Consider the following 17592-nt stretch of genomic DNA (forward strand, 5'->3'; position numbering starts at 1 on the left):
AATAACTCACACAAAACATATCTTTAATACATTCAAACAATACTTGTATTAAATCATGTTCATGAAAGGGAGTATGCATTCACTTGATAAGGCGATGCTCGGACAGCACTACGGCTCTTAAAATAATAATCTTCAATGAAACCGGGATATCTTCAAAAAACTAGGCTTCTCGCGGGCAGAGTTTCGGCTCGACAACTCTATTTCTCGGGATCTTCGGGGCTTCGGGACTTGCTTTGTGTGTCGGGATGATATCGGTGCTTCGGAGGTATTTCTCGCAAAGTAGAAGACAGAAAAAGGGGTGAAAGAATGGAAATTAGCAAATAAGATCAGTAGCCCTCGTGTTCTATTTATAGTGTGCTGAACCCCAATTTACGCTGGGCGTACGCCTAGTATGCTGGGTGTACTGGGTGGATCAGACCGGACGCGTCACGACTTCGGATAAGCTCCGAATTAATATTTTTATTTATTTATTTTATTTATTAAAAAACTTCAGAAATTCATAACTTGCTCATACAAAAACGTTTTTGACGTTTTTTATATCGACGCATAGGTGAGACTATGCTCTACAACTTTCGTTTAGACTCTGTCGGCTAATTTTGACTTTATTTTTATTATATTATTTTTAGTAGGCCGGAATAGGAAAACTCCGTTAGAAATTCATAACTTCTTAATCTGATGTCCGTTTTTGTCTGTCTTTTTACCGTTGCGCTACTATTAACGAGATCTTCGATTCTCATTTAGATTGTTTTGACTAGAAATCACTCGATCATATATTCGAACTTTGGGCTGCATACTGCTAAGTCGAAACTTTGAAAAATCATAACTTCCTCATACGAAGTCAGATTTAGACGTTCTTTTTATGCACGCTCTTGGTTTAATGTATTCTACGACTTTCATTTAGATTACTAAGGCTAAATACAACACTATCGTAAAGTCACTATTTACGTCATCCAGTTTCGTACCGGTTCTGTCACGAAACTTCGACAAGTCATAACTTCTTCGTTATAACTCGGATTTCAGCATTTTATATATATATATATATATATATATATATATATATATATATATATATATATATATATATATATGGAATACTTGTGACGACCACTACAACCTAGTTAAGATTATTCATTCTAAATAATCTTTTATCAAAAAGTCACTTTTGATTCTTATCGTCCCTAAATTGACTAGCCCGGATCTACGGGCGTTATAAGAACTAACATGGACAAGCCTACAAACTCTAGCTCCACCACTCATGTATTGGATATTAGGGAGAAAAATATAAAGAAATAGAAATCCAACAATCCTAAGGTGAAAAGGAAGAATATCGTTAGGGAACCCAACACTAACCTAACATCAAGGGAAAGAGAAAGGCTGGCTATGAGGTACTTCCTTCAAACAATCCTGATGAGGCAATATTTCCACTGCAGGAGATAAGACTAGGGAGGAATAGATGCCAAATATATGTGTAAGAATTGAAGACTACAAGACAAAGACTATGGCATAAAGATATCTTAACACCATAGGAATATTAATTCTAACTCCTAAGTATTGGACTTGTGATGCAATACTAACATTTGTAACTCTTTCACCAAGGGAATAGAATACCTTCGGCCCTAATGCTCAGTTCTTATTTCAAAATTTCCTGAAAATACGATTTTGAATGTGGTTCACAACCGACTTTACATCATTCCTAAAACTAACTCAAAAGTTACTTAACACAATTAATGAGTAAGTTCATGATGAAATTCATTAATGTGTATGTGAAAAGTCACTTGATATGTGTGAAGGATAATTTCCAAAGCGAGATACGAAAAAATTAGAAAGGACCGTCATGGAATCGCATAGCAAGTTAAAGACCGCTAAAACTAACATGGCAAAGCCTAGAACCTGTAGCTCTGCTACTAATGTACTGGCTATCAAGGAGGAAGACATCAAGAAGAAGAAAGTCGATCATCCCAAAGAAAAAAGCCCAAAGAAAAAAGAAAAGTTATAGTTGGGATACCCAATTCCAACCCTAAATTCAAGGGCAAAAGAAATGTTGACTATGGGATCTTCCTTTAAACAATCTTGATGAGGGAATATGTTTGCCCTACAAGGTAGGGAAATATATCTAGAATAATTAAAGAAGCTACAAGAGAGAGGATGTGGCATAAATATATTCATAACACCATATGAATATTAATTCCAACTAATGAGTATTGGACTCGTGATGTAATAATAACATTTGTAAGTCTTTCATCAAAGGCATAGGGTACCAACGACCCTAATGCTCTGTTACTATTATAAAATCTCAGAACAATGCGAGTTTGAATGTGATTCACAACCGACTTCACATAATGACTAAAACCAAGTCAATAGTTACTGAACATAAGTAACAATTGAGTTCATGATGAAATTCGTGAATGTGTGACGTCTGGTCACTTGATATGTGCGAGGGAATTGAATATGGCAATTTCCGGTACAAAAGAAGTGAAATATATGGTATTCATATTTTCACCGTTGTTAAAACCCAACTAAAAACATCTAATAACCGACTATATTTAGATCAGATCGGTTCTAAAATGTCAATATGCAAATGGGTCAATTGATTTTTAAATAGTAGTTCGTACCCATTAAAATTTTCGAAAGACTGTGATCCAGTGCTATTAGGAGCCGACAAAAATGTGCTTTTCCACCAAAGGTTTCAAATAATACATACATAGCAAATGCAACAACTGATTACACAATTTGTTTATTTATTTATTAAAAAGAAAACATACATTACAATTTACAAATGCAACGACTGATTACACAATTTGACTATTTATTTATTCAACGTTTGACGAAAATTAAGACAATATAATTAAAATAATAAGCAACTGAAACTTACTATAATATATGTACCGTTGTTGATTAATTAAACACCAGCAAATGGATATATCTCATATCTAATATTACAACTTGTACCAAGAACCCTTCCGCCACGTTTCCCATCACAACAACTTGGAAGTTCACTGATCGCACCATCCAAACAAGTCTTGCAATCAACACTTGAAAGATCCCTGGTACATTGAACCAACCCATAAAGCTTTTGTAAACCATCAAGGTCTAAGGCCCCAGCAGCATACATTTTTGGATCATTGTAAGCCGTGTTTGACAAACCACTCAACAATCTCTTGGTTTCTGCATTGAATGAGCTTGGATCACTTACGTTGTTTAAGTTCCACATGTACAAGCGATTCTGATTGTCTATCTGACCAAGGAAGTCATTACTGGAATATTTTAAGAGACACTGGTCATACCATATGATTCCAGCCTTGTTACTTGGGCAGCGTCTGCGAATTTCAGCACTTGCGTTGACAACACAAGTCATGCAGTCTTTTTGTGAGACATCACCCCGACAAAGGGAAAGACCAGAGGTATGAGCTTCGTATTGCCCCATCGACCCCATTCCAAAGCCATTTGGAGAGGTTTTGTAGTATAACTCCCCCATGAGTTTGTTGAGGCTATGTTCGTAAGGACTATAACGGGTAAAGTTACCTGAAGTAGTAGAACAAATGTGGTACAGTGGACCATCCCCAATAACCATTTGGACAAAGTGAAGGAATAAAAGAACACAGACGATGAAAATATGGTTTGAAGAAGACATCTTGTTGGATGAAGGATGAGTTTTGATGTTGTAGGTTATGCATGCTCTATTTATAGGGAAAAGGGAAAAACCTAAAAACTTATACGTGGTTATATTTGACAATTTCAGGCGATGAAGCTTTCAATTGTTCTATGGATTTTATTTGAACGTTCCAACGTTTTCATTTCTCTGTTAAATAATTAAAAACCCTGTCCATTTTGACTAAAAGAATAAGTCAATTGATCAGATAATTTAAAGTTATGTCTTGGGACCGCTTCTGAACAATCCTAAGAACCATATATGCGTCTACCTTATTGTATAGTTAATTAGCTGAAACTTTCCTAGTAATCAATACATACACAAATTCATGGTCATATCCCTGAGTTCCTTTATTTTAGTAAAAATTTTAATTCAAAATTATGATAACAGAAAGCAATACCACCTTCTGGTGTATCTGGATTTCTTCCGTAAGTAGTTCCTCGGTGTTTTGATACGATGTCGAATTGTGGTCTAGTTGGAGTTATCAAATTCATCGGCTTTCAAGCTAAATGTCTTCATAACGATAACTTATTAGATGATGCAAACTTTTCTTTTTCGTTAATACCGAATAGATAATTAGACCGATTCATTTTCTCGTCTAAGCCTTTTATGGCAGCATCTCTCTGCTAGCACCTTCGTAATTTTATAATCTTTTCACTACAAGGAAATGAGCAATTAGTGGCGACAAAAGTCGCCGGTAAAGGGTCGAGGAGTCGCCGCTAAAGCTAATAGCGGCGACACGTCGCCGGTAAAGAGTCGCCGTTATTGATCAAATTGTCGCCGCTAAAGACAAATGTCGCCGCTAATGCACCTGTCGCCGGTAATACTCAGTGTCGCCGCTAAAGAGTATGTCGCAGGTAATACTTATGTCGCCGGTAATAGTGTCGCCGGTAATAATGTTTTTCATTTTTTTTATATTAGCAATTTTGGGTATAATTAATTCCAAATACTGTTATAACTAATTCTATACCAAAAATTACATAACAACGTCAAATTAAATACCAATTACTGTTATATTTAATTTAATACCAAAATAAAATAACCAGAAGTTTGACAATTATAACAAGTAGCAAAGTAAGTTTTACAATTCTAACAAGTAGCAAAGTGTGACAACAAGTATAACATAAAAATAAAGCTCCTCCCTACATATCATCATTTTCGTTCCCATCATTTCCTCCTTGATTATTCTGTGATTGAAAAAACGAATATAGTTCCTCCTTACATGCCGGGTCGTTGAGTAATGCCCGAAGATTTTCCAACTACATAATAAATAACAACATATATAAATTATAAGTTAAATTATCAAACATAAACAAAAACTACCAAAGTACCTTACTATTTCTTGCACTTAAATACAAGATATACCAAATGTACATTGTTATTTATTACACTTGGGACGAAAACACAATTACCAAATCCACATGCATTTTATGACACCAAAGTACATTGCTATTTTTAAACTAAAACAAAAAATCAACGTACATTGTTAATTCTTGCACATGGGACAAAGACTCAAATACCAAAGCTTTTAGCAAATACTCACCACAAAACCAAAATGACCAAATCAACATACATTTTATGATCTCAAACTACATTTCTATTTTTAAACTAAGCCAAATAACCAAAGTACATTGTTATTTCTTGCATTTGGGACAAAAACCCAATTTCCAAAGCTTTTAGCAAATAATCACCACAAAACCAAAATGATCAAATCAACATGTATTTTATCGCTATTTTTAAACTAAGACAAAAAAAACCAAAGTACATTGTTATTTGTTGCACTTGGGACAAAAAACTAATTACCAAAGCTTTTAGAAAATAATCACCACTAACAAAAATTACCAAATCAACATGCATATATTGAAATTAAATAACATTGTTTTACCTGTGACGGTTGTGATGATTGTGGTCGTGGTTGGGACGGCTGTGAAATCGGTGGGAGAGCAGAAGGTTTACGGCTGATGCCTCTGATATGGCCACGTCGCTCTCCTAATACTTTCTCAAAAGCGGCCCTTTCTTGAGTGGGTGTTAACTCACTTTCACCTTGGTTTTGTTCTAAGAGCTCTTCGACTAACCGATTATGTAATTCCCAAAAGTAACAATTAAGTATAAATAAACATTTAATTATATGATAACATTATAATTAAGTACTTACATATTGTTGTTCCGCCTCAGCAGTAACAAACACACCATCCCTATCGGTATGAGCTTTGCGAAATATTTCCACTCTCTTAAGGTTCTGTTTAACTTTAAAAATTAGATTATATTTAAAATAAATAATTACATGTATTGTACGTTACCTTCTTATAGCAAGCACTGCTATACGAGCTCGACCCCCCACGATTCACATTTGTTTGCATTTCACGAACTTTTTTGTTCTTGTCTGAAGCAATTCTGTGTTCGTCCGTTTTGGAAATACTCAACTGCTTTCTTCCAGTTATCAACCTCCATACCCTCTGGAGGGTTAGCTAATGCTCTCGGGATATCTTCATACCCTCCGACTAACATAAAATATTCTTTTGCGTCAGCTTTACGTTCTCGATAACCTTTTAACAAAGCGGCATGAAAACTCTCTGTCAACATATTTAATGCTTGTACATCCTGATAAATCTGATCCAAATCAAACTTCGTCTACAAAAAAATTAACCAAGTATAAAACAATCATAGTTAACCATATAAAATATTTTTAAATAAATAATTACCCCGAAATGTTGTAATACGGTGTCCTTTATTGCAGGGGAAACTTTTTTCCAAGTCCATTTATCAAAAGGGACCATCTGCCACATTGTTTTTCCAACTTCTCGTGAAAACATATCTTTTAGCTCTCCTACGGGATCATATGTTATATCCCTATCATATACCATGCTAATCGGTTTGCCATGGTTTCGTAAGAGAGTTTTTTCAAGCTTTATATTTTTGGCTTTGCCTCGGACTTTCCTACGTGCACGTTGCTCAACTACAAATATAATTAAAAATTATTAGAAAAAATATTTAATTTATAATAACTGAATAAAAATAATAAATAAAAATTCATTATAAGACTTACGGTCCTGCTCGTGATTACCAGCACCTCTACCACCTGGGAGAGGTGGATCCTCAGCTCCATCACCCCCGTGTCCACGACCCATAACAGCAGCCATGGTATACACAAACAAAAGCCTAGAAATAGTAATTTAAAAAAAAAATTAATAATAACACCAAAAATTAGCTAATTTTGAATTAGTCTAGAAATAATAATCAAAACTTGGAATATATTCATCACCAAATTGTGAGTTGCTAATCACAAATTTTGGTAACTGTAACCTTTTTCCCCTTGTAGTCCAGGTTCCTCTACAAATATATTCATCACTAAAGTTGTAATCTAAGTAAGACACATATGTTGCGATGGAATATACTATAATTCTGAAAATCTGTTAATTAAATATAAAATTATAATAACATACAAATGTAGGTCCACCAATGGGAAATGAATACGAATTTAAAGAACTATCTACAATGGATAATTGGATATCCATAAACACGTGGACAAAACTTTGGGATAATTTATTTTAAGAACAAAATCATCAACCTTGGTTATATATCCTTTATTCAAATTATGTATTTCATCTACAATGGATAATTGGATATCCATTCTGAAATTTTGATGTATTTCATCTGCTTCGTATATAAATATTTCTCAATTGAACCTTTACTCAAATTATGTAATAACATTTTTTTCATTCCGACATTGAAAAAAATTATATTGGAAATGAAAGAAACGGTAGAAATCAAGGAAATGGTGGTGGTGGAAATAGAACCTCTGTGGTGGAAATCAAAGAAATGGCGCAGTGGTGGCGCTAGTCGCCGGTGGTTGCCAGAAAATTCAATCAACAACTGAAATTACCACCAGAAAATTCAATCAACAACTCAAATTGAAATTTTTTTGCAATTAATAACTAAAGAATGCTAAAATCAATGTTACAAGACAAAAGGGAAATGAATCTTTTGCTGGAAATACCTATTGTTACCGGAAAGTAGTGGGTGTCGCCGGAAACGTAAGGAGCCTCACCTGTCAATGTCAACTTTGACTGCAGGTATCTTCTTCTATGAGGCTGGAATCCTTAATCTCGGTTTTTCCGGAGGGTGTCAGCTGTGAATCGACGAAGAAGATGGTAGAAAAAACACAGCAGCAACGCGAGATGGAAGCAAACAGAAGAGAAAAGGAAAAGGGCGTCGATTTTTTTGGTTAACTGCGGCGACACATTTACAAGCGTCTGTTTTGGCTTTAGCGGCGACTTCCCTCAATACCAGCGACACTTAGGAGGGAAACATTTACGCGCCATTTTTTCAACAATTAGCGGCGACTCAGTTAGGTCTTTAGCGGCGACTTTTGTCGCCGGTATTGCTTTTGTGCATTCCTCGATTATCCTCGCCGTTGGATTAGAAACACAATCGAACGGTCTTAATTTAGCAAAACGTGAAAGCGCGGATCCATGTCATGAATCATTAGCGGCGACGTCAATAGCGGCGACACCTACTTTTAGCGGCGACAATTTGATGTGTCGCCGCTAAAAGTATGTGTCACCACTATTGGCGTCGCCGCTAATGACTATATTTCTTGTAGTGTTTTTTTGTAAAATGCAAACAAAGAAGCTTAAGTACAAAGGATTAAAATCGATGGATGTCAAATTACAATAACAAACAAGCTAGTCCAATGAGTAAGCAATTAATTGTTTATGCAACGTTCTAAATGGGAAGAGGCAAAAATGGTTATTTAATTAGACCGATTCCTTTTGTCGTCTAAGCCTTTTATGGCAACATCTCTCTGCTTTTCCAAACGTACTTTGTTTTTGACGTTTTTTATATTCATCGAATCGTTAACTTTCATTTAGATTACTTTGTGTAAAGAGTAATATATTATATTGAATTTATAAAAAAGTTTATATTCTATTATCTTCAAAGGTGAAAACGGTGAGTTATATATATATATATATATATATATATATATATATATATATATATATATATATATATATATATATATATATATATATATATATATATATATATATGTGTGTTACCTATAATTATTATGGTACCGTGTTACTATTGCAACTTTTACTATAATTTAATTTCATATTTGCACGTCTATTTCTCTTGGTTAGTTTATGAATGTTCATGAATGATATATTACTCTAATTTTATTCTAGGAAAACTTTTTAGAGGACAAAAATACATATTTTTGACAAGATATATTATTCAATAAATATTTTCGACAGTGTCCATTCTTAAAAGAATGTAGTTTTAATTTTAGGTATTTGAAAAAAATACACATTGTTTTTTACAGAATATATATATATATATATATATATATATATATATATATATATATATATATATATATATATATATATATATATATATATAACAAACAAGAAAAACTAAAGGTTAAGAACCATTTAGAAACCATTTTCATTAAGGGTATTTTTGTTTATTTATGTAACACCCGGTCCATTGCAGGAAAATTCCTTCCATTTTATTCTAAGATTTGGTGTTAGGTGTGTATCTACGTAGGGCGTAGATAACCTTCTACGCATTGCGCAGAAGGGAATCTTGAAGGCGGGATTTAATAATCTAGACATAGCGAACATCTGAGTACACATGGCGTACTTTCCCAGCGCCCAAACCATAATGTCGGTGTTTTGAGCCCTATTTAAAGGCTCTAATCCCCTTGTGGTCCTTCCATTCTAAGCCTCCATTCCCCCAAACGTTTCCATTGAAACCCTAATTCCATTTTTGGTGCTTTGTTAGCATAAAGAGTGATTTTGTGTGCTTTTGAAGAAAGAATAAGGTGGTGGAGTTTCTTAGAAAGTAACACCGATAGTTTTCAAATAAAATTTTCATTTAAAATCGCATAATCCTCCTAACACATTTCACAAAAATCTCGTTTATTTAATTTACAAATCGCAACTCCATAATTGTTTGATTAAAATCTAGGATCCTCAAAACATAACTCTTTCACTAGCGTGTACAATCAAGCCGGTGCCTTCCCGTGATCCTGAGAAAACCTGAAACACATAACACATAACAAGGTAAGCAAGAAGCTTAGTGAGTTCCCTAAAATACCACACATATCTCCTTAGCCACTCGAGGCTATAACACAATAAGACCCTCCAGTCAATGTGTCTCAGTGGGACCCTCCGGTCCCATAACTCGGGTGGACCTTCCGGTCCTAACTCAATAAGCATAGAATAATACTCAGCATGAATCACATAGACATAATGCAAGATATCACAGTACTCAATATAAACACATAAGACCCTATCATCACGTAAGAATTACCACTATAAGTACAGTATAGTGAGAAGAGTCACCTTGCACGCAAGCAAGCAATTATCCTCGAACGCGAATCTCGAACTAGCCACCGCCTAACACATAGGGTAAATATCTCTAATTAATACTCGATTCTTAACTCTAAGTAACCAAATATTATTCTTCTCTATAACTCTTGAATTACATAAAAGACCATTTTACCCCCCCCCCCACCATGGTCTCCATTACCCATGTTGACCAAACCCTCAAGTCAATAGAAGTCAAACTCGAGTCAACAATCCACGTTTTGCACTCTTGCGACTCGTCGAGTCCCCTCGTTTCATTAGAAATCTCAAGAAAGTCCAGATCAACTCGTCGAGTTGACCCCCAACATGCCGACTTATTGCACGATCAAGCTCATCGGGACAACCCTCACCGACTTGTCAAGTCAGGCTATAGACTCGGCGAGTCCCTTCAATCTGACTTCTCGTTCAGAAGATTTAAGGCAGATCTATATCTCCAAACACTAGATCTACCATCCTAAGGCTCGATTGTCACGTAAAGCTTCAATCGTTACACTCATGCATGGTGGTTTTGCTCCAAACTACCAATACATGTTCTCATAAAGTGTTAAACACCATACTCCTCGTATGTATGAATAAAGTTAGGACTTTTGGGCTCTAGGTACCTCACAAGGTCCAGATATGAGGTTTAAACCTCTAGATAACTTAGTATTCTCGAAATCCCAAATAATGTGATGAAAACCCTAACTTCTTAACTCATGAGATCTAACCAAATAAGGGGAAAGGTTCAAGCTTTTTACCTTCCTCTTGAAGCTTTGGACAAAATGGCCTAAACTCCAACAACTCCTTCTTGTTCCTTGCTGAATAAACTCCTCTTCCTCCTCAAAGATGCACTAAAATCCTTCAAGGCTAGCTTAGAGACTCTCTTAGGTCACTACACTTGTTTGGGGTTTCACACAGAAGGGTTAGGCAGTTGGTGAGGCAGAAATGGGGCATAAGTTCCTTTATATAGGCCCCAATCCTGGGAAATTAGGGTTTCTCTACCCAGCACCTACTCGACGAGTCGGCTCTCTAACTCGTCGAGTCCATTCATTAATTTGGCACGGAACCAATTTTCATAATCCACTGTTATATTATACAAAAGTAAGCATTCTTTAAGCATGTATTATTTTTATCATATGAATATACATTATTACAGAACCCTGATAGTATATATACCATTCTTTAAGAACAAAACTTTATAATAAAACAAACTTGTATGTTTCATTCTTAAAGAATATGAGAGTTTAAGAAAGCAGTTCAAAACCAATTTCATGATCAACCACAAAAGTATATAACAGTTTAAGAAACCCACATAAGTATAAAACACTTTAAGAGTTGTTCTTAATCCTCATTGAAACATGTCTCTTCTAAATACCAATATAAAACAAACACCTAGGAAAGATCAACTTTTCAGAGCTAAATCACATAATTATCGACCATTGAATAATTTAACTTCTTTCTCGCCTCATAGTATTAACAAGAAAATCAAGCATTCTTGAAATTTATCAGGTGAAGCCATCATACACCGATGATATTTCATAAATTCCACAAAAATCTCATCTTTAGACCAGAAGGGGGCAACGCTTAACACAAACACCTCCTACGGTTCCAAGATTTGCTTTATTAGAACAAAAACTTTTTTTAAAGTAAAGTGGGAGACAACAGAAGAATTTTGGTTTTAGGGTTTTTTTAATGGAATAATATAGTAAAACAAAAAACTTAAGGTTTAATTAATTAGATTATTGATCCATCGTAGATGAAGATGACATAAAGAAAGAAGATGAATAAGATACAAACAAACTTAATCCTAAAGAATGTAGATTTGTGTTTACTACCTTAACACCTTTCATTGATCTCACAGTTAACATTTAAATAAGATACAAACAAACTTAATCCTAAAGAAAAGGTAGCTAACCTACTTCTACGTGAAGTTCCTAAAAGCCAGGAAGAATAAGCCCTTGACTTTTGACCTGGTAACTCTCACAAAACTTGTAAATAAACGAGTGAATTACAATATGCTAAACTATTGTAAACCCATGAACTGATCCACAACTTCCGCCCATGACCCTGGTGATCCGTGAACACACCGATTAACCCAACATAGGGACCGCTTCTGAACAATCCTAAGAACCATATATGAATCTACCTTATTGCATAGTTAATTAGCTGAAACTTTCCTAGTAATCAATACATACACAAATTCATGGTCATATCCCTGAGTTCCTTTATTTTAGTAAAAATTTTAATTCGAAATTATGATAACAAAAAGCAGTACCATCTTCTGGTGTATTTGGATTTCTTAAGTAAGTAGTTCCTCCGCGTTTTGATACGATGTCGAGTTGTGGTCTAGTTGGAGTTATCAAATTCATCGGCTATCAAGCTAAATGTCTTCATAACGATAACTTATTAGATGATGCAAACTTTTCTTTTTCGTTAATACCGAATACATAATTAGACCGATTCATTTTCTCGTCTAAGCCTTTTATGGCAGCATCTCTCTGTTAGCACCTTGGTAATTTTATAATCTTTTGTTGTAAAATACAAACAAAAAAGCTTAAGTACAAAGAACTAAAATCGATGGATGTGAAATTACAATAACAAACAAGCTAGTCCAATGAGTAAGCAATTAGTTGTTTATGCAACGTCTAAATGGCACGAGGCAAAAATGGGTTTTTAATTAGACCGATTTGTTTTGTCGTCTAAGCCTTTTATGACAGCATCTCTTTGCTTTTCCAAACGAACTTTGTTTTTGACGTTTTTTATATCCATCGAATCGTCTCTGAGTAACTAGAACTTTCATTTAGATTACTTTGTTTAAAGAGTAATATATTATTTGAATTTATAAAAAAGTTTATATTCTATTATCTTCAAAGGTGAAAACAGTGAGTTATAATATATATATATATATATATATATATATATATATATATATATATATATATATATATATATATATATATAGTTAGAATCAAATATGAATTACAAATATTGTATGAATGTATGACCAATTATTATCCATTGGATTAAAAGAAATGAAAGGTTGAGATATGATAGTACATATTATTAGCATGTTGTAGAATTTACTGTATAATTGCATTCAAAAAGTATATATGCAAGGTGTAGTTTCATGGGATATAATTTTAAATTTAATTTTTTTTTATTTGCATACTGTAAACGTTTTTTATATAGTATTCAAGAGAACATGAAACATAATTCATTCTTTAAGAATTAGATTTTGTTTTTTCACCGCCTGTAATATTCTTGATCATGGGAACAATTAAGAATAAACTAGTATAACTTATTGTATGTCTTTGTTATTTTTAAGAATTACAATCTTTTAACAATTCTTAGGATTGATACAACATTAAGAATCATTTTTTTAAAAGTAAAACGTTTTATATATCATGAAGATTGTTATGAATCGATTCTATAATTAAAACTTCATTCTTGATGAAAAGAATAATTATAAATGACATTCTCATAAGACATTCTTGTAGAATAAGACATTAATTAGATGTCATAACTAACATTCTTAGAGAATAATTAACATTCTTGAAGAAGAATTTGGAATATATCATGTTCTTCTAGAATAAATATACAAAAACCAAATAATTATGCTTCAAGAATGAATTTGGAATCATAACAATTTCACATTTTCATTCTCCAAATTTCTATTACAAAAAGGTCATCAACATCATTCTATTAGTTTCAAAAACCAAATCCATAAAATAAAACAATAACAAACAAAATTACTATTTTCCAAAACACAAATTCTTTTCCTCTTGAACTTTTATTTGATGTTATTCTTCTTTAAACACTTCTTCCAATGGTATTTCTGGTAAAGGTTATGCTTGTAAATTTGTTGGTGTTTGTTGTATTGGTGGTTGTTGTTGTGCTTCCTGTGTTGCATCTGCAACTACAAAAGTATAACAAAGTAGTTAAGAATCCACTTTTATATATCTCATTGTATAATAAATTTCATAATCCACTGTTATATTATACAAAAGTAAGCATTCTTTAAGCATGTATTATTTTTATCATATGAATATACATTATTACAGAACCCTGATAGTATATATACCATTCTTTAAGAACAAAACTTTATAATAAAACAAACTTGTATGTTTCATTCTTAAAGAATATGAGAGTTTAAGAAAGCAGTTCAAAACCAATTTCATGATCAACCACAAAAGTATATAACAGTTTAAGAAACCCACATAAGTATAAAACACTTTAAGAGTTGTTCTTAATCCTCATTGAAACATGTCTCTTCTAAATACCAATATAAAACAAACACCTAGGAAAGATCAACTTTTCAGAGCTAAATCACATAATTATCGACCATTGAATAATTTAACTTCTTTCTCGCCTCATAGTATTAACAAGAAAATCAAGCATTCTTGAAATTTATCAGGTGAAGCCATCATACACCGATGATATTTCATAAATTCCACAAAAATCTCATCTTTAGACCAGAAGGGGGCAACGCTTAACACAAACACCTCCTACGGTTCCAAGATTTGCTTTATTAGAACAAAAACTTTTTTTAAAGTAAAGTGGGAGACAACAGAAGAATTTTGGTTTTAGGGTTTTTTTAATGGAATAATATAGTAAAACAAAAAACTTAAGGTTTAATTGATTAGATTATTGATCCATCGTAGATGAAGATGACATAAAGAAAGAAGATGAATAAAATTTTATCCAAAAAACGTACCTGGAGGATGGAGAAAGGAACAGAAGGTCCTAATAGCGAACCTCTATGGTGGTGAAGATTTCATTTAGGAGGTTATTTATTAGGATATAAGCGGATCTCCGACCATCGAAATTAGAGACGAAGAGGTATGAAACAACAACGATTATGGTGAGGATGAAGAGGGGATGGATAGACTGCAATGAGTGTCGTATATGTGCAATGCGTATAGTGAGAAAGTGAGGTGAATTGTCTGTGTAGGTGGTGATCTCGTTTTTTCTCTTCTTCTAATATGCGTGAATCCCATTTACCCTAAAAGAACCTCCCAAAATTAGGTTTATCTTATATGTGGTAGTTTTGAAATCAGATCCCTGTTAATGTCAATTACCATTAATACATGATAACTATTTAAAACTAATTAATTGATTATATGTCAAATTAAAAAATATCCTTATCAATGATCGGATGAGAGTGAGTAATACATTCACACAATAATTATAGAATATACATGAACCTAACTCTCTCTCTCTCTCTCTCTATATATATATATATATATATATATATATATATATATATATATATATATATATATATATTGTAAGAAAAGGTATATATGTCTTATAAATAAAGAAATAAGTCATTATTTTTAAAATCAAAATATTGTTATATATATATATATATATATATCTATATATATATTATATATATATATATATATATGATACCTATAATTATTATGGTACCATGTTACTATTGCAACTCTCACTGTTTGTATGGGTCTAAGGCACCAATGTCGGCCAATTATGTTAATGTTTTTGTATAGTAGGAAGACCCAGGGGTTAGCCCTTGACACTTATTGTATATGTTCCGGGTTTTAACCTGATGTCGGGCGAGGCCCGAGGAAGGTTAGAATGCTAGAGGTCTTTGTGATTCTTTCATGGTTAGGTATGATAGGTTTAGGATCGGGGGTCTAATGTCGGGGTAAGCCCATAGTATGTTAGAGGATAGTATGTCTCCAGGACGGGGGCCCGATGTCAGGGCAATCCCGAGGAAGATTCTTATGTTGTATGTTAGATTATACTTGTTGTCTCTATGATATTTGTATGTGTCTAGTAGGGAGGCGAGTGTGGGCGAAGACCCATATCTCATCACTAGCTGAGTATGGATGGGGTTCCATATCTCAATATTAGCAGAGTAGGGGCGAGGCCCATGATAGAAAGGGAGTGACTGTAGGTGGGGGCCCGTATCTCACTACTAACAGGAGTATAGACTGGGTTCCACAACTTCAGTAGCAAGACAGGGGTGACGCCCTAGTTAGGCGAGGCCTTAGATCAAGGAACGATTAGAGAGTGTTTATTTATTATTATGCTATTTGATTGTATGCAGGTGGGTAGCAGGCGAGGCCCGGAGGCAGGCGGGGCCTAAGATACACATATCTATATACCAAGCGGGGCTCGATGCCAGGTAGTACCTGATGTGAGGCAGGGCCTGATGCCGGGCGGGGCCTGATGCCGGACATGGCCCGATGCAACAGGGGGGCAGTATGTGGTTATGTGTTCATGGTTATGCATATATGGCATGTGGTAGGTTGGGGAACTCACTAAGCTTCGTGCTTACGATTTTTAGTTTTGGTTTCAGGTACTTCCCATAGCGGAGGGAAGAGCTCGGGGTGATCACATGGCACACACACCAAAGGAGGTTTAGCCTGGGATGTATACTCTGATAAAACAAACAAGTGTTTTGAAATGATACTTTGTTGTATTATATAATCAATAGTTATGGTTGAAATAACTTAATACTTATGGTTTTATTAATGTTTTAAAAATAATTTTTGGTCATGATTTTTGGGATGTTACATTAACCCTTCTCACTCGTTTGGTCTTAATCAGTTAAGACCTTGGCTCATATTACATATCTAGTCTCCCTAACAGCTCTTAACCTATAAAGTAAATGACTTTAAGCAATTGCATGACTGATATGGTCACATGCACACAAAATATTCACTCTTTTATCTCAAGAAGCTCATAACTCATGCATGGATTGATTCCAACGACCAAGATTGGATTTTTATGACATTATACCAGTAATACACTCAAAAGGGGGTTGTTCCTAGTGTCTGGAGCTCAAGATCTCATCAAGTCTCCACCTTTTTGGAACAAAACCCTAAAATACTCTACTCTGATGATCATAACAAAAGAGTGGTAAAGTTTGAAGCTTTATACCTCTATATGAAGCTCCCAACTCAGATATGCATAGATCCAAGAGCTTGCACTCCCACTCATTCTTCTCCAAAGCTTTATCTTCCCTTCAAGAATACACAAGAACTCTCAAAGGCTCACAAATGAACTCACAAGCTCTAAAACGAGGGTTAGGGCACACATAGGGGTTTGTTGTCTGAGAATGGTGGCCAGAAATGAGGCCATCATATCCTTTATATAGGGGACTCACCCTAAGTTATGGATTTCACTCTAGGTATAGTATGCCCAGCGTACCCTCTGGTACGCCCAACGTACTAGGTGGCTTCAGCGTCAGCTGCCCACTTATGAGTATGTTGAGCATAGTCTCTTGTACGCCCCGTGTACTCATTCACCACCATTTCTCAATAAAGGGCTCAAATGGACAAGATCTCAAAGATCAAGGGTTACAAGATATACCTAGACTTGGGATGTTACACACGACGTGACATAGGGTTGTCACGACATGACAAGCCAATGTAAGGAATGTGTATTCGGTCTAGGGTCACGACGTGACATGTATATAGTCACGATGTGACAAAAGCTGCAACCCAAACCCATGATCTTTTAGGGTTTCCTTCATACTTAAACACCATTAACTCGATTTCAGGGTTCAATATCAGCCTCCATCACCCTCAAACCTCAAGAAACACTAACCCAAAT

The 17592-nt window shown here is 34.4% G+C and overlaps 1 protein-coding gene and 1 long non-coding RNA gene across 2 annotated transcripts; both read right to left on the bottom strand.

Moving 5' to 3' along the window:
• Positions 1–2761: 2761 nt before the first annotated feature.
• LOC145073542 (antimicrobial ginkbilobin-2-like protein) lies at positions 2762–3743 on the bottom strand. The gene has a single exon (XM_079020086.1). The coding sequence runs from the start codon at positions 3629–3631 to the stop codon at positions 2900–2902; it is 732 nt and encodes a 243-aa protein (XP_078876212.1). The 5' UTR covers positions 3632–3743; the 3' UTR covers positions 2762–2899.
• Positions 3744–4697: 954 nt separating this feature from the next.
• LOC145074939 (uncharacterized) lies at positions 4698–6599 on the bottom strand. The gene is made up of 5 exons (XR_013692195.1): positions 6352–6599; positions 5950–6280; positions 5805–5888; positions 5535–5719; positions 4698–4908 (listed from the first exon to the last, which is right to left on the bottom strand). It is a non-coding gene; the product is annotated as an uncharacterized LOC145074939 (long non-coding RNA).
• Positions 6600–17592: the final 10993 nt, after the last annotated feature.

Source organism: Lactuca serriola, chromosome 9, assembly GCF_051521515.1.
Source record: "Lactuca serriola cultivar US96UC23 chromosome 9, Lser_US96UC23_V15, whole genome shotgun sequence".
NCBI classification, from domain to species: domain Eukaryota; kingdom Viridiplantae; phylum Streptophyta; class Magnoliopsida; order Asterales; family Asteraceae; genus Lactuca; species Lactuca serriola.

Excerpts from the sequence above, each read along its gene's own strand:
- LOC145073542 (XM_079020086.1), bottom strand. The coding sequence starts at position 3,631 with ATGTCTTCTTCAAACCATATTTTCATCGTCTGTGTTCTTTTATTCCTT.